The 18,088-nt window shown below is 53.4% G+C and overlaps 1 protein-coding gene across 1 annotated transcript in view; it reads left to right on the forward strand.

The window, feature by feature from the left end:
* The window catches only part of Col13a1 (collagen type XIII alpha 1 chain), a 155,682-nt gene that overhangs the window by 121,309 nt on the left and 16,285 nt on the right, over window positions 1–18,088 (forward strand). Inside the window, exons 33-40 of the mRNA XM_077105354.1 lie at window positions 1,259–1,300; window positions 2,093–2,119; window positions 2,978–3,058; window positions 6,650–6,685; window positions 9,364–9,417; window positions 10,533–10,586; window positions 11,609–11,644; window positions 16,372–16,458. Coding sequence (XP_076961469.1) covers window positions 1,259–1,300; window positions 2,093–2,119; window positions 2,978–3,058; window positions 6,650–6,685; window positions 9,364–9,417; window positions 10,533–10,586; window positions 11,609–11,644; window positions 16,372–16,458 — 417 coding nt within the window. The remainder of the gene's footprint in view (window positions 1–1,258; window positions 1,301–2,092; window positions 2,120–2,977; window positions 3,059–6,649; window positions 6,686–9,363; window positions 9,418–10,532; window positions 10,587–11,608; window positions 11,645–16,371; window positions 16,459–18,088) is intronic.

Below are 18,088 nucleotides of genomic sequence, written 5' to 3' on the forward strand. Positions count from 1 at the left end.
AGTACATTCGTATATTCAACCACCTATTATTCAACAAAAATGTGTAAGGAAAATTTTTAGAATATTAGCAGTGCTTCTCAGCTAGGTAAACCAATGATTTCTTTTTGGTTTCTTTCTTTCGATTCTCTTAAATTCATAACATATTTTAATGAGTTGGTGCTACTTTTAAAGTTTCATTTTTAAAATCATTGTACAGGTAAAATTCTTTGAAGTTTAATCCATTGCAGATCTGTATAACACTACCGTAATCAGATCTGTGTACGCATTATTTATAATAAGAAAACAAAGTAAACTTTAAAAAAGTAATTTCCAAAGATTGTATTCCCGACAAGGAGACTAGGAGGAAGCTGAATGAAAAGCCCACAGGTCCAAGGGACATTAGGGGTCTTCCTTTGTACCCAGTGCAGCGTGGCAAGGCAGAGGGGTCTTCAACCTGGCCATAGTCTAGGGATTCTATCGCTGGCAGAGGTGAGGCACCTGAGGACAACCTTAAAGCTCAGGGGTGGGGTGCCCAGCTCAGAAAGGGGCAGGCAGTGGCTGACCCTAGACAGTGGGTGTCCAGTTGCATCAGAGACAGACTCCGCAGCGGGCACCATCTCCGTAGAGAAGAAGGTAGCCTGGGCTCCTCCATCTTTACCACCCAGCCGAGACCTCTTCCGTTGAACCTGCCCTTGAGGGAAACGGGATCCACGGTCCCTGGATTATCCTTCAGAAACATCCCAGCCTTCCCCCCATGCCTGATAAGGAGTCTCTGCTCCTCTAAGCAAAGGACCTCAAACTCAAATGCCTGTGGGGATCAGACCCCCCACAAATGAATGCAAGATGTCTGAGTTAAGACAATAGGGGTGGTGGAGACTAGGGTGAGCCAAGGATCTCATGCCTCGCCCCAGAGGGGCTGGGCCTGGAGTAGGGGGCCAGGGGGCTGCATCTTGCTCCCTTCAGGAGAGCTGTTCACGCACTGCAGTCCTGATGAACAGGGCGTGAAAATAATTCTACTAGATTTTCCAGAGTTTCAAGAAAATGTGGAAGAATGGATATTTTAGGGCCATTTCCTGGCAATTTTTTTGCAACATCGTGCAGGCCAGTGGGTTGCGATGGGTTTCTGACCCGTCCTGGGCCTTCTTTGGGGAGACTGTGTGCTGAGCTGACCTCCAGTGAGCAGCCCTGTCCTCCTATGGCCTTAGTCCTCAGCAGACCCCGGGCTGTGTCAGGAGGGAGGACCGCATGGTGTGTAACTGGCCTCCCCTTTGGCTTCCAGGTTCCTGGGCCACCAGGGCCAGAGGGACCTCCTGGACCTCCGGTAAGTATGGACAGCTTGTTGGCAAAATTCCAGTCCCCTGTGCTCACCACCCAAGGTAGTCACTACTCTTCTTCCCTCCCATGTTAGACCCGCCATCCCGCTGACACCGAGGAGCCTGGGCATGGCCTGGTTCCCTGCAAACCGTTGGCCAGCATGGCAGCCCTGGGCTTACTTTGTCACTAAGCTGTGCCCGACATTTACATAATCCTTTGCCATCCATCCTCTGTTCTTCCTCTCCCTCCTTCCCGGTACCCAACTGGCAAGAAAACCGGATTAAAATGAAAAGTGACCCATTAAAACCAGCCCCACTGGATTGGCCTTCCTGTAGTTGCAGAAATGCACCTGTGTGGCCCCTTTATTTTGTACCTAGAGGCCCCCCAAGCACCCAAGCCAACAGATGCCAGTCTGTACCTCTGCATGGTTCACAGTGTCACCTGTTGTCATTGAAAAGTAGTGGTAGCAATAACGACAATAGTCAACATTTACTGAAACTTACCATGCGATACTATCCTAAGTACTTTTCATATGTTAATTTATTCAGTTTTTGTTCGATTTCCTCGATAGTCCCATGGGGGCCATAGTTTTTCTGTTGGTTCCTGGCTGGGAAAGGCTGGCTCAGACCCCACCCAGGAAGCCCCAAGCATGGCCTCCCGGCATTCCCTTCCACCTGTCATGGACAGGGCCTCCAGACCACACTGCACACAAAACCCTTGCTCTTCTGGGGTCCAACCCTCGGGCAAGAAGTTAACAGAGTTGCAGTTCTAATGCACCTTGTTTTAATTCCAAATGCAGGGACTCCAAGGTGTTCCTGGACCAAAGGTGAGAAGAGGTTCTGTGACAGGGGGCGGGGCCTGGGGTGGGGGGGCAGGGGGTTGCGTCCGTTAGAGCAGAAAAGAGGGTAAGTGCTTCAGGAACCCCACCAATCCTTCTCCCTAAATGGCATCAGGTGACACTCCATGCAGCGGGGTGCCATCAACATTCAGCACTGACGCCTGGCATGCTGAGGATGCAGGATTTTCCCATTCATGCATACAAAGTGACAGGCTAGATCCTTAGCCAATGGTGAGATCCTTTTCCCGTGTCGCCTGCCCCACACCATCCACTCAAGCTCGGGAGGAAGACAGGTGGCAGCCAAGTGTGGGCCCCTCTCCAGGGCCAAGCCCGCGGGCTCAGTTTAGTCAGTCTCTCCCAATCTCCTCCAGAACATTTCAAATGAATAAGGGGGTCCGCAGGCTGCTGGCATGACAACGCCCCTTACTCCCTACAAGACATCCTTCAGGGGACTTTGGGGACGTTTCTTCTCCCAGCTAGTTCATGAGCCTTGGTGCCCTGGTGGTAGAATATTCCAGGCATCTGCCAGCAGATCCTGCAGGATCCCAGTGTTCCTGCCCTGCAAACGGTCACCTATGTCAACGCCTGACCTGGAACTGCCCTGTGCGTTGCCTCCACTACATGCATCCCTTGTCCCTTTGGGGAACTCAGTGTCACCAGAGGAAGCTGAGGCGAGACAGGGTGGCAGATCAGGGATCCTTGGAGTCTCCGGCCTGCCACCTGTGGCCCAGCCACCCCCGCCTCCGCCCTCCTCTACAAACCCCACCCCTGCCTCCAGACCCCAAGAGACAAGCATGGGTTGTCCAGGACGTGCCCTCTGTGACCTCCTCTTTCTCCTTCCTCCAGGGAGAGGCAGGACTAGATGGAGCCAAAGGAGAGAAGGGGGCCCAGGGAGAAAAAGGAGACCGAGGGCCTCTGGGCCTACCCGTAAGTATCTCAGAGCCAGCAAGACCACTGTGAGGAGCCCAGGCGGGTGGCCCTATGGGGCCGGAGTAGGTGGGCAGGGTCCTGGGAGTAGCCACTCGAAAACTCCAGGGTCTCAAGTTCTGAGCGTTTGTTCCAGAGCCCCGAGTGGCCTTCCTGTCCCACCAGGGAAAGACCACAGGCTCTAATTCCCTTTCCTAGGGTCTCCTCCAGGTGTTCTGGGAAAATGAAAGCTAAATAAGACAGGGCCCCACCCAAGGCAAGTCCAGGGGAGAGGCAGACTGGCCTGAGGACAGCCCCAGGACCTGCTTGTGCCCAAGGCAGGGCCATCACAGCCTCCCTTGGGAGCCGAGCTTGGAGAGTTTGGGAAGAGTGAGACCATGAGGATATTCTCCATCTCACCCGTTTTCCCAGAAGGACCCCAAAGAACCCCTGATTTCCCCCCTTAAGTACTAGACACAGCAGCAAAGCATGTAAAAAGTCCTGGTCCCAGCAGGGTACGGCCACTTGTTCCCCAGGCTCCAGAGAGCTCTGATCTCAGCCTGCCCCAGGCTCACGGCCCCGTTCCTGATGAGGGCTTCTCAGAAGGTACCCTCTTCTCTAGAAGTAGGGGCTGGGCCAGATGAGTCCCTTTGCTCCCAACGCCAGTGGCCTGATGGCCTTTTACCCTTCAGTGTGTCCTGGTGATCACGCCACAGCCCACTGAGATGGGCACTCTGGATTTGTTTTGCAAGTGCTGGAAGGAACTTTAGTGCTCCATCTCCCTTATGGTCACTTGAGGTCTCATACGAGGTGGGTAACCAGGCGGGGGCAGAGGCTGCTTCTCCACTGAGGCCACAGCCTTGTAAAGGGACTCCTTTCAGCTACTCAGACTCCTCCGGTCCCATCCCCGAGAGCCACGGAGAGCAGAGAGCGCGGGGCAGCCCCTTCCCCTGGCTCGGCAGAGCCTGAAGCTCTGGTCCCGTAATCTCAGCCACCCAACAGCAAAGCGAAAGGTGCAATGACACCCTCATGAAATGCAACGAACGTAAGGTTACTGAAGAAGCTGATTTGCTTGAGGTGCTACAGAAAACTAATGACTTTAGCAGACATTTCCCCATGTCGCAAACTGCGTCCAGAATGATTAAGTATTTCCCATGGAAGCACCTTCTTTCCCCTCAACCACAGGCCTCCCCTCATTCACCCTCATGGCCCTGACCTCCCCAGAGAATGTTGGAGAACTTAGTCAGAGATTGGCCTGCCAATGGCACCGTGAGTGCACGGGTAACAGAATCAAAGAAAGCGCCAGATGAAGGACAAAGTCCCCAGTCTCTGTTTAATTCTTTAACTTTCAGTAGAGCCATGGATCAGAGAAATACCTTGCCCAGCTTAAGAAAGCTGTAGAACAAGCCTAGTCCTAGACGGCAGGTCACATGGGCTCCGGGAGTCAGTAGGGAATGATGGCACCTGTGGCACCCCAGACACCCAAACGCCTTTCCCCTGGGGAGCAGCCCCTTCTCAGCTCAGAGGATGGTGGGTTACCTTGGAGGAAGGAGCATTTCATGATCTTTCAATTTTTCAAAGGAAGCTGGACTTCCAGGATTTTGTATGAAATCTCCCCATTTTCTAACTTTAGATCAAATTTATTTGCAACCCTGCAGCCCAGACAATGTATGTCCGTGGCCCACATAAGGCCTGAGGGTCTGAGTGTGTGTGTCCTCTGCTCCAGGCCTCAGAAAACAGTGGTGTTAATGCTGCATAGACACAGTAAATGGCTATTAGCTCTAGTTGTTTCCTGGCTGTAGCCATAGCATAGACTGTTTCTCCCGCCGCGTCCTGTTGAGTCCCTCTCTGTTGCACTCCATAAGTGGTCCTCAATGGTAGCGGTGCACTGGAGTCACCATACCATCACCCAGGCCTAGTTGTAGAGACTGGTTACATTGGGCCACACTGGAGCCTGGGCCTCTGTATTATGCAACTTCACCCCCGAGGATGCTGTGTGCAGCAGGAGTTGAGGACCCTGGCTCTGGCCTGTGAGTCAAGGTCAGTCCCAAAATGATGTGATCCTAACTCTGAGAACCAAGTCCCTGTGGGGTCTATCCAACCGGGAGAATCCCTTCCTGGGGAGGAAGCAGCCTGCTGCCCACCCTTCTCTGCGGGTTTCCCTCCACCTTTAAAGTCCTGAGGTTGAAGCCAGGCATGGTAGCACACACCTTGGGAGGGAGCATCTTGGGAGACTGAGGCAGGAGGATTGCAAGTTCAAGGTCAGCCTCAGCAAATTAGAGAGGCCCTAAGCAACTTAGCAAGTCCTTGTCTCAAAATTTAAAAACAATAAAAAAGACTGAGTGTGTGGCTCAATGATTAATTGAGTTCAGTCCCCCAGACAACAACAACAACAAAAAAAACGAGATTGAGACCCTCTGGAAGCAATCTCCAAGAACTCAGCCCTTAACAGAGTACGGCAACAACAACCGCACCGTGGCCTCCTTCCTTTCTGGCTTGTAACTTTGGAATCTTGAGAGAATGGCCCCCGATTTTCCTAGATGGATCATGGGACAGCTTCAGAGTCTAGCATTGGAGCAAGAGCTCCTTCCTACCACGGATCTTTGGTCAGCAAGGAGTGAGGCAGCTGCTGAGCAGACGGCTCTGAGCAGCACCCATCTGCCCACCCCTTTGCCACGAGGGACATGTGACTTAGGCCCATCATCCAGTCAGCTTTTTCTATAAAAGGGTGCTTGTCTGGGAGCGTAAGGATGGGTTGAGTTTAGGTCAGGTTTTGTGAACTGTTAAGTATCAGAAAAACATCAGGCATCGTTAGTGTTATCATCACGGGGCCAACTCCTCCCACCAGGCCAGCTTCTACTGGCTTTCAAAAGTCAGCACCGAGGCCAGCAGTCGCAGCTCCGTGTCCCAAGGGCACGTTTATGTGCTGAGCCCCGCATGGTGGCACACGCCTCTAATCCCAGTAGCTCAGGAGGCTGAGGCAGGAGGATCGCAAGCTCAACGTTAGCCTCAGTAACTGAGCGAGGCCCTAAGCAACTCAGCAAGACCCTGTCTCTAAATAAAATTTTAAAGTTGGGGTGCTGGGGATGTGGCTCCGTGGTTGAGTGCTGGAACTCAGAGCTGGGTCCCTGGGGTTGGGGAAGGGGGTCCGATCTCAATAGATTTGTAAAAAGAGGCTGGGAAGACTCCTCACCTGGGCCCCCCTCTGTGTAAGCCTGTCTCCCCCCTAGTGAAGCCCATCCTAGGAAGAACATGAGGCTCCGGTTCTCCCCAGGATTTCCTTTCTGATGCCCCTTCCCCGGAGCACTGAAATCCCTTGAGAGAGGGACCCGGAGAGGGGCTGGAAGGAGCGAGGGCGCAGGGTGGACCCGAGCAGCCGTCAGCCTCGGTCCCTCCAGACTGCTCACAGCCTCACAGCCTGGGTGTCTCCATGCTTTTGTTGGTTTCCATGTAAATGCCGCTCCCTGTCCCCCGTCGTGTTGAAGTGCCAGCATTTACGTCTGTCCAAGTCACTGCTCTACTCACCTCTTCCCTCCCTGTTGTCCCCTTTTTCTCCCCCCCCCCACATTCCGCCCTCCCCCTTCTCTTGGTCAAACTGTGCCCTTCGTCCAGGGAGCTTCAGGTTTGGACGGCAGGCCTGGGCCACCGGTGAGTGTCACTTCTCTGTTACCCCTCACCCTGCCCCCCCATGCCCAGCCTGTGACCCCTCTGTCTGTCCCACTGTGGCCTTGTTTCCCCCGTGAGTCGTGCCTTGTCCCTTGTAGGAAGGTCCCATCCGCATTAAGCAGAAGCATTTTTCCAGGCCTCTGGGCCACAGGCGCTGGCTTGGTCTGAACTCCCCTGTCCCCAGTCTGCACCCAGGGACCCCAGACCTGCCAGGTGTCGGGCACGGGAGGCTGCTCCCGCAGCACCCACCCGGACCTTGAAGGAATGCTGAGCGCACCCTGGGGGTTTGGACCCGTCCCCAGCAAACATGACCGTGTCTATATGTGCCCGTCACTCTGTGTCGTCTACATGCTGTGGCTCTGTCCATCTTCTGTCTGCCCGTGAGGGCTTCCCAGTCCTGTGCAGCCACCAGCTGGTACTGGGGGGGAGGGTGGCATGGAAGGGTGAGGAGCTGGAGGAGCACAGAGGCCAGTCCCAGCTCAGTGTCCCAAGGACACATTAACCACACCTCTGCCAGTGACAACACCATCACGCGGCAGGACAAGGGAGGGGACCCTCCGATCCCCTCTCTATTTCTCAAGATTCCAAAAAATGGGCATACCTCACTCCTGACCACGAGCACTTCTGCTTATGCCAAAGAACCAAAGTGTCCTTCCGGTCCCCTCCCCGAGCATGCTGCGAGGTCATCGGAGCTGTGGTGCTCCTGGCTGATGCCTGGTACCTCTCGTGGGGTTGGTCAGTGACCGTCAAGGGCCGGGAGGCTGGGCTTCCTGCTCAGGAGCCATCCCAGAGCCGAGAGTGTGCCCAGCCCCTTCCAGCCGCTGAGCCCCAGCTCTGCCTTGTGGGTGGGGTGCTTTCAAGGCCACACGGCCATGTCCCGCCAGGAAGATGAGCTTCTTGTGAGCTGGTGGAGTGGCACTTAGGAGAGAGGAGAACTTGCAGACAGACAGAGGGAGGCTGACCTTCCCAGGGGGCTGGCAGGCAGTGCCAGGAGGACCTAGGACCTTTAGAGGGAGGAGGGCACAGGCGGCCCCATCAAAGCCTCGACTAATGAATGTTATTCCCCCTCCTAAAGAGGAGGAGGTTAGCCCGGGTGGTGGGGCACGCCAGGCGGGGGCAAGGGACCACTTAGGCCCATGAGTTTGAGACGACCCTGGGCAACATCCTGACAGCCGCCTCAAAAATAAAAAAATTTTTAAAAAGAGAGAGAGAGAAGGTGACATGGACACAGCTAGCCCATGATGACACATCTTCAGAGCCCCTGGGCATTAGCGGGCAGCGCCCCAATTCACCAACAGAGCCGTGACTGTTCTCGAGAATCCTTGTGCCTCGCTCCTCCACCACAGCCCCCTCCCACCCACCTGTCCCAGGTGCCTGGTCAGGGCTGAGGGCTGATCTGACGTTGTTGGCCATGACCCCCCCTCAGCGGCTCATCCTTCTGTCTTGGGCAGTGGACGCAGTACAAACACATGTACTCTGTCCTCTTTGACCCCCGGCTTGATTTTTTTCTCATGACTTTAAAGGAGAATGTTCGGGGGAGAAAAGAATCCAGCCCTGCCCAAATGACTAGCTGTGTCTGAGTGGGCGCTGCCCAGGGTCAGGCCCAGCTTTCACACAGGCCTGGGAGCAGACACCCTCTTCAGTGCACAGAGGGGAACACTGCCACCCAGACAGCGTGGGAGTCTGTGGGCCTTTGCAGCAGGACTGGAGCCTGGCCCAGGGCCTGGGGAGCCCTGTTCTGTCACCCTGATCTGGACTGTGACCTTGGCAGTTCCTCAGTGGCATATGCCCATGGCCCCCTTCTTCCTCACAGTTGCCAATCTGTGCACTGAGCTGACCTGGTGGCTTTTTCTCACGTGGAGAAAGTCAGCATTTTCCCACTTGCTTGAGCCCCACCTTTCCCAGGGACACTCAGGGCTCCAGAAATCACCCCCAGGCCCAACCAAGCCCCCTGCCCTTGCCTGAGACAGTGAGGCAGAGAAAGGAGACTGTGAATTCGAGGCTTGGTCCAGTCTGGCTGCAGGTGGGAACCAGGGGAAGGTACTTCATGGTGCCACAGGAAGCCCTGCTCCATCTCCAAGCAACGCCAGCCCCCACTGCCCCCCGCCCTGAGTTAGGAGAGGGCGTGGCCCACCTCTCTGCAGGCCCATGTGCAGCAGGCTCCCGAGGCACACTAACTAATCCCCTCCAATCCAGCCTGTTCCCAGGACGCAGGGGTGGGCTCAGAAGCCAGGGCCAGGGACAGGTCTGCTGGATGGCCCTCTCACGCCTGCCTCTCTATGTGCATCCGCCTTGGTCTCTGTGGCATGAAGACCCTCCTGCTGCATGTGAAGCTGCGACAGCAAAGGGGTGCCCGCCCCCGGGACAGGGTCACTTCCCTCCCAAGTGCTTCTGGGAGCAAACTCAGCAACCATTCTGCCATTTTCAGCCTTGGCAAGCTTGGCTGTGACATAAAAGGGTTTCGTCCCCCAAATCTGGCTCTGAGGCAGGGGCCAGCGCTCTTTCCTCCAAGGCCCCACTGAATGGCCACCCTGAACAAGCCTGGCCTCGCCAACCCTGAAAACCGGGCCCTGGTCCTTGCTCATCTCCAGCTGTCGGGCGGGACTCCCAGGGCTCCCCAGCAGCCAGCCCCTCAACTCTCCTTTCTTTCACCCCCTCAGGGTACCCCAGGACCAATTGGAGTTCCAGGCCCAGCTGGACCAAAGGGCGAGAGGGTGAGAGCTCGGTGGGCAGGAGGGCGTGTTGCAGGCCAGCCTTCCTCAGCCTCAGCACCCAAGCCCAACGGGGTCCCCACGGCAGCCGCAGGGGATTCAGCCCTCATCCCTGCCTTCAGCTGTCCCTGCTGGTCACTGTCCAGCAGCCTGTGGGAGCCAGGTGGGCCTGGGGGAGGGGGAGCCTTTCAAGTGCCACAAGTGGACAGAGATGAGACAGAAGCTTCCTCCACTTGGGTTTCCAGTCACCTGTCACCTGTCATGGTTCGGTCTGACAAGGCTCCCCGGGGGGAGGGGTATGACTACATGTGCCTAAATTTCATAATGAGGTAGGGAAATGGCATAGACAGAGCGCCAGGTGTTTAGAAAGACCCTCAGAGGACATTGAGCAGTCAGGAGGCCAGCGTGTCAGGCATGGTCCCCACAGTCACTGAGATGAGTGGCCTTGGCAATGTAAGGTGACACCCAAGATCCAGCCCCATCCCACGCCAAGTGGGTGAGAGGGGAGGGTAGAGGAGGCCAGTGTGCAGGACAGCCACCTGTCTTCCTGCACCGGGAAGCCCCTGTTTCCACACTCTCAGGACCGGGGCTCTCTGGAGGGCAGGCTGGTCCCCAGGGACACCTGTGGACTTCTCCACCTGCACCAGCAGCTCCCTTCTCTCCATCCACCCACCTTGTTGACTGTCTCCGGGACGCAGAGGGTGGGCATCTCCCGCAGAGGGGCCTGGGCTGCTCTGAGATCACTGCCACACAAGGAAACGAGATGACGCTGAGGTTTCAGGGAAGAAACCATAGCTGCCTGCCCTTCCCCTTCTCTCGGCCACCTTCCTGCTCCTCTTTCTCCTCCCCCTGCTTCTCTCTCGGGCCAACCAGTACCCTCAGGACACTGCTCAGTCCTTCCAGAGGACCTTGGGGGACAGGCACTGCTGGCGGGAGAGTGAGGGGGTTCTAGAGCAGAGTCTGCACCAGTGACACCCCACCTCTCACACAGACTTTGCTTCCAGAGGGTTCTTTGAGGAGGCCGGAGAGGCTCCCAGACTTTGTACCAGAATAGGAGCTGCTAATGGAAGACTGGTACCTCATCAGGGAGGGTTCATGGATTCTGTCTCTCGTTTCAGGGCAGCAAAGGAGACCCAGGGATGACAGGACCAACGGGAGCAGCTGGGCTTCCTGTGAGTCTAGTGGAATCGGAGGTTTCTCTCTGCCCGCCCCTGTCCCCCGCCACCCAACAACAAGGTCAAAACAGGGTCCAGAACCTGAAGCACAAATCTCGGGCTGAGGGAGAAGTCTCATTCCCATGACAGAGCGAGCTGCCAAGAGGCCACTGTGAGGTGCTAGAACTTCCTGGGTCCCTGGCAGGGGACCAGGTGCTCAGCCCTCTGGCCCATCTCAAGGGATGCAGTAATGTCCCAAGCCCTTCTACTTGAGTCTCTGTCATGGACACAGAGGGGCCTCCCAAGTGAATGTGCCATGGTTCCTGCCCTTGGGGAGGGGCACAATCAACTCCAGATCTCTGTGTCACAGAAAGGAGATGTGCTCTGAGTCCCAGAGCTTTCTCAGGGCAGCTGGACCCCAGGGAATGGACCTAGCATCCACTCGGAGTACATTCACCTGTTGGCTTGTTGTAAAGGCCCAGCGTCTGCCCTGAAGAGCCTGGACCTCTGCTTTTTCCCATCCACTTGAAGACTGAGCACATGTGGCCTGGGTGGGCTTGTCTGGGCCAGTCCCCCTCCTGTTCGTTCCCCTGGAGCAACTGCACCTTGAAAGAGGGTCTGAGAAACTGTGAAGTCATTGGCTAGCAAGGGCCTGGCAGGAAAGCCAAGGAATTCCCCTCCACCAAGAGCACTGCGTGCCTGTCTGCTTGGCCTCAGAACCACCACTCCTCCGCGTGCGCCATCTTGGATGAACATGAGTATAAGCCAGGATACAGGATGGAGAGCAGGATGGAGATGTGGCTCGGTGGCTAGGTGCCCCGTGTTCAATTCCCAGTACAAATAAAATAAAATAAGAAGAAGAAAAGAAAAGAAAACTCATTTGCCTCTAGGTCAAGTCCCCCTCCTGTAAAATGGGGACAACCAAGCCTGTCCCTGCTGAGTTAGGGGTCCATAAAGCTCTTTCTGAGCCTGGAGGGAATGACTGCCTGACGTCCTATGTCTTTCCCATTAACGTGTCTTTGTTCTCTGATTTATTGCAGGGTTTACATGGACCACCCGGGGACAAAGGAAACCGGGTAAGTCTGAGCCCTACACTTGAGCGCTGGTTACTAACGTCTTCCTGAAGGGCTGGAATGATCAATAAGGGATTCTTAGCCCAACATGGAAAATACCGTTTCTCCTGATAAATCACCCTAAATCGAAAGACTTTAGAATGAGGGCCTTTATCCACACACAGCATGCAGAGAGCCGGGGACCTAATCTTGAAATTGAAGCGTGTGTGTGTGTGTGTGTGTGTGTGTTTCCACATTCCCCAGAGACACTGAATTCCGGTGGCTGTCAGATTAGCATGGCCATACAGAGCCCAGTGTCCAGCGCTCTCCATGTTGCTCTGATAACAGCCCCTAAATGATGCTTTCAGACCCATTCCTACCTTGTCCTCGCCTTCTGCCAGGAATTCCAGGGTACTGGCAAGAAGAAAAACCCAGAGGAAAGCAGACAGCTGAGTCAGCAGCCAAGGCCTTAAGAAAATACCACGATTTCTCCTGGAGTCAACAGGACTCTGAAATGAATTGTGCTTTCCAGACCCCCTTCCATCCTGCCGTCTTTACCACGACACGCTAACTGTTCACAGCACCCTCGGCCTCTTGATGGCTTATGACACGTGCCACAGCCTTGGCTACTTGGGTCCAGCTGTAATCATTTAACTATATCTGACCCAGAGAGGACCTGTAGGCGCTTTCTAGAAGGTCTCTGTTTCTACCTCGCAGGGGTTCTCTCTTGGCTGCACATGCCCCCTAGAGGCCCAGGAGCATCTTCTAGTGGGTCATAAAAATCCAAGGATCTCAGAAGGGAAGGAATGGGAGGAACAGATTGATGGAGAAATGCAACCTGGAAAGATAATAAAATGTACTGAGGTCCCCCCTCCCCGAGAGCTCGGGCACACACCTGTATCCCAGAATGCAGCTCTCTGAACGCTGATACCATGTCCGCGGACAGAAAGTCCCAGGTGCTCTGTGTTTACATAAGGCAGCAGTTAATTCCATTTCCTTCCGTTTAAGAAGCGCTTCCTGAGCGCTCCTCTGTTCCCAAACACTCTTCACTGGCAGTTGGTCAACTCCACTTCAGTTTCCCCCCACAAATTCTATAAACCAGAGAGAGCAGACAGAGCTACCCCTACCAGACTGTCCATGGCAAGACTCAGTCTAGAAGTCACTGGCTAGCAAGGGCCTGGCAGGAGAGCCAAGGAATCATGGCCGGTCTTTCGGGCCTCTCTGTGATCATTCCAGCCCTTCCTTGGCATACTGACCTCCTTTCTAATTTATTTCTAACGTGTTCTGGTTTTCTTTATTATAGTCCACTTGTGAAATCGATTTCTTAAGACTTTTTCAGTTGGCTGAAGGCACTGAGCCATGTGAAGATTGCAGGTGACCACAAGGGTGTTGCTCGAGAGGTGGAGGCAAAGCGCCCTTGTCACAGGTGGAGGGAGGGGGAGGAGACAGCCCAGGCTGCAGACTCGGATGCCAAAGCAACTGGTGCTATGATGATCCTCTGAGGCCCCAGCGGGAAGATATCCATGTCCCCTTCCTGGTGTTCAACACTGTCCCATGTCTAAATTAGGAATGTGTCATTTAGGCTAAGTCAAGTTCAGAAAACAGTAAAGTAGCTCAATGCTTCCTTGGAGTTCACCAGAAAGAGCCGGGTGACTTATCCCAAAGAGCACGTTTAGAACCCAAGGCACAGTCTGCACCCTTCATCCAAGAGACCTGACTTGCAGGTGCTCCAAGGGTCTCTGCTAAATCCCAGCCTCCTGGCTCACACCTGGCTCCACCTCTCTAGGCACTGCTCTGCGATGTGAGGCCTTGGTAACGAAGCCTCCTGAACAAAGAAAGGCCCCAGCAGGCTGGCGCAGGCTGGCGCAGGGCTTTGGACTTTGGTTTTGTTTTTCTTCCTAAAAGCTCAGGATCTTGATGTTTCAATCCAGGTGAAATGCCAGAAGGTGAGGGCAGCATTCTGGTTAGAAACCTCCAGTGTTACCTGGAGGTGAAGCTAGAGAGGCTCAAATCCCCCCACACACCTGAGTTTGGGAGGAGGCTTCCTGTAAGACAGCCCTAAGCTTTGCCCTCATCAAGCCTGGGGGATCCAGCAGAGATTTGTTCTAGCCTTCAGTGGGCTAAGACAACCTTAAAATGAGGCTGCCCTGTGTCCCAGCCACGGATGGCCTTATAACCTCTTTCCTGTGTTGGAAGAAAGAAAGAAGGTCCTCGTAGAGGTGGGCCAAGGCCCAGGTCCAAAGCACAGAGCCTAAGGGTGCCCCAGACAGCAAGCACAACACTATACCCTTGTCACCAAGGGCACCCTCTCTCTAAGTAGCTCTGTGAATTTGGCCCAAGAGCCATGTTTAGGAATCAGAGGACAAAGGGGCGCATGAGTCCAGCCATGAGGTCATCAGAGAGTTGGGGTGTTACCCTGGAGCTGCCTGAGAGCTGGCCAACTGGAAAGGTCTGAGCATGCTGTGAGGAGCCTCGCCACTCCCAGATGCCTGCCTGGAGTGTGTGCACGCATGCGCATGTGTGTGTGTGCACGTGTGTCCCTTCCTGAGCCCTTCGCATCCCAACTCCTCCTCCTCCACACTCTTCTGGCCTGGTCCTGCCTCTTCCTTCCTTTATTCCTTTGGTCTTTCTCCCCCCAATATGCTCACCCCTGGGAACCCCATGACCCTCATCCTCTCCCTTCCCCTTCTCCCCTTGCAATTTATTTCCTCTGAAATCAATTTCATACATTTATATCTATTATTTTAAAACTCTCTGCCTTGACTTTATTTGCCCCTTACCAGCTAGATCCCTCCCTGCTGGGCCTCTTCTGCCCCACCTGCAGGGGGCGGGGGGGTGGAGGAAAGCTCCTGGCCCAATACCTGTGAAGGCTCGGAACACAGTGCTCCAGCACATGCTCCACCCTGTGACCCTCGGGCCAGTCATCCAGGGCTAGACTACCCCACCTCCAGACAGCTTTGCCCACTGATCTCCTGACCCAAAGAGAACAAGGGGCTGCACTCCAAGATGCACCATGGTTTCCCCACCCAAAGAGCTGATCCACCATTTGGGAATTGCTTATGTTATGATGTTCTCAAGCCAAGTACCTAGTATGCACGTACATGTTTTTTAAGCACGTGTCATTTTCTAATTCATTTAGAATAATGCATTGGCAATTGCAGACAACCTCTGGAATCAAGAAATTGGGCAATTTTCAAAAATCCATGGAAACATCAGAAGTATTTTTAAAGACTACCTTTTTCTAACAACTGAAGACTGTGTTGTTTGCCACTGCAGGAACACGGCAGACACAAAGCTCCAACCCTAAGTTTGCCTCTGGAAGCAGCTTTAGTTCCTATACTAACAGGAAATAATAGTCAGTTATTACTATTAGGAATTTTGACTTACTGAGCATATACTATAAGCTATTATTAAGAAGCATTTAATATGCACAAAGACTTCACAAGAAATCATTAAAGTGGGTGTTTTGTACCCATTTTACAGATAAAGAAACTGAGACTAAGAGAGGTTATGCAGCTTCCCCACGTCAGACCATTGACCTGTGGCAGAATCAGCTCTCACTCCAGACCTTTGTTCTCAACACATGGGAGAAACCCTGTGCAAGTCCCTTAGTCTTCCTAAGAGAGTTCCTGGGAAAACTCTTAAGGGACATTCTTGGCCACTTTTAAGGAAACACAACGTATAAAAATCCAACTCTAAGTTCATTACAAGGTTGATTTTTTTTGGTATCAGGGATTGAATCCAAGGATTTCTGCCCCTGAGCTTCACCCCCAGCCAGTACCCCCTCTTTTTTTTACTGTATTTTGAATCAGAGTCTCACTAGGTTGCTGAGGCTCGTCTTGAACTTGTGATCCTCCTGCCTCAGTCCCCTGAGTCACTGGAATTACAGGCAGGCACAATCATGCCTAGCTTGATACTTCATTTTTAAGAATTTCCCACAGCCTTTCTTTAAATGAACCCTGACATTAAAAAAAAAAATTAGGGCTCAGTTTAGAAAGATGACATTTACTGAAGCTTCTCAGAAATAAATGAATTCCTTGAACCATCATGTCCATCCACAAGTAGCTGTCTACAGCAAAACAGAGTACACAGAAACACCGTCTGACTTCACACCAGTGTGAACCATACGGGAGGACCCAGCTGAGAGCACGCACACACAGGTGCACGAACACACACCTGCAGGCACGGGCACATACCCACACTGTTACACAGGCATGCACGCTGCACTTGCACGCACAAGCAGAAGCACACCCAGGGCTCCACCTAAAATCACTTTGCCTCCTAAGAGAATGTCAGAGGGCTGAACAGTGATTGGGACAAAAGGTAATCAGCCCAACGCCCTTCAAAAATAGACCCTCCCCCAGAGGGAAGGTAATGTCCCTTCAGCATCCAAGGAACATACTTGGCCACTTTTAAGGAAAGTGATTCTTGATTCCAGAGGTTGTCTGCAATTTCATCTCAGACCCTCTCTGGGCTCCTGTACCTTCAGTCCCCATTTCCCACCACCTCCGGCTTGGAGGTAGCCCTGCCTCCCTGTCCCCCACCCACCTTCCTGGGCCAAACTCTCAGGTGCTTCAAGCAGGGATGTGGGTGTGGACCTCACGTCCTACTGGGGAGACTATCCTAATGAAGAGAATCTACTTTTCCTTCTTTCATTTTCTTTTTCTGTCTCTAACCTTAACATATGAATGACCCTAAAGTTTTGATGTTCTTTTTTTTTTTTTTCCCTTGAACTAAATCATCACTTACAGGGGGAAAGGGGAAAGAAAGGATCTAGGGGGCCTAAAGGGGATAAGGGAGACCAAGGAGCACCTGGATTAGATGCCCCCTGTCCACTGGTATGTTTTCATTTCTCACTTGCATTGTTCTGGTTTTTTCCTTGAGGTTTACAAGCTGGAAACAAAGAAGGCAAATAGAGTATCTGTTCCCTTGAAATCCAGCGGCTGTTGGTGTTGCCTTAAAACCACAGCTGCAAATAATTAAGGCTAAATCCTTTTCCTTTGAATGCTCTTCCTTTGAAGATGCAGAACAATGGATGCTTGGAAGTTAAGAAACCATGTGGAGAGGGAATTGGGGCGGAGGCCTTGGCTCTTGGGTTCCAGCATGCCTCTGGGAGCCAGGGTAGCCCTTGGGGGCCATGAATTTGCCTTCTTTGTTTTGGGCCACTTCGGTGGCCAGCGGTTTGGTTGTCTGAATGCTCACTGGGTCAGGATGCAGGACACCAGAGTTAGCATCTCCTGAGGGTCACTGATACTTCTGGGCAGAACGAGGCCAGACCAGGGGCTTCTCCCCACAAAGCCTCGCAACACCTGCCACCCCCCTAAAACCCGGAAAGCGGGAGACAGACACCTGGCAGGAAGGCAGCCCCAATGAGCCAGGATCTAAAGATTTGTGGCCCCTCCGCCAGGCTTCCCAAGTGCTTTTCAATCCATGTGAAGGTTCTAAAAATTATGATGGGCTGAAGTTGAAGTTACCTGTGATTCTTTGGTGTGGGTCTGTAGAGGGAGGTGTGGGTCCGCAGAGGGGGCTGGCTGTGCGTGATGAGCTCTCCGAGTGCTGGCGTCTTGCCCTTATTCATAGGTGACTTAAGGGTCCTGCATCCTGGCCAGGGTAGGACTGCGCCTCTCCACTCCGCAGCTGGAGCTGGCCAGCCTTGACCTAAATAATCATCGTGGTTGGTTTCATGAACAGGGACACCGAGGTTTTAAAGGAGAGAAAGGGGAGCCGGGGTTACCAGGGCTGGACGGACTGGATGCCCCCTGCCCATTGGTATGGCACCACCCTCCCTTGCCCGCATGGCCAATTTGGGCTTCCCTGCGTGTGTGGTTTGTACCTGCGTGCCCCCACACTCCTGTTCCTTCCAATCAGCTCCCACTTCCTGTGGTGTCTGTAGACACCAAGGGTCACCCTGCCTCTGCTGGGGCACCCGGCCATGCTGCCCTCTTGCATGCAAAGTTTGCTGGGGTGTTTTCTTGGCCTCCCGCAGCCGCTTCTGCAGCACATCTCCTTGTCTGGGCCATCCTCCCACCCTTGATGTAGGACAGACGAGGCTGGACACCTGAGGAACCATCAGGAAGCAGGTTTATGGCCGCAGCAGTCCAGAGGAGGCTTGTGCCTAAAAAAAAAAAAATTCTCTGGACCATGAGTCTGGGGAAATTCTTTGAACTTTATACCCAGTGGGAGGAGAGGTTTGAAGGTTTACATGAAAAGTGCTTTTTGTTCCATTTTTTTTAGACTAGACAGACGTTACACAAGTCTTTACCACAGAAAGCAGAAGTAACAATTCTTGGTTCACCATCAAGTTAGCGGGCAAATTCAGCTTTTGCAAGACACAGCACTTGGCCCTTACAGAAAATAGGAAGCTCCAAACCACTCTGAGTTCTCTGCAGAAATTTTTGCTGCTATTCTGTTAATAAGAACAATTATGATGAGTCTCTGGAGAAACTTAATTACAGAAAGCGTCTTTTG

The sequence above is a fragment of the Callospermophilus lateralis genome, chromosome 15, assembly GCF_048772815.1.
Source record: "Callospermophilus lateralis isolate mCalLat2 chromosome 15, mCalLat2.hap1, whole genome shotgun sequence".
NCBI classification, from domain to species: domain Eukaryota; kingdom Metazoa; phylum Chordata; class Mammalia; order Rodentia; family Sciuridae; genus Callospermophilus; species Callospermophilus lateralis.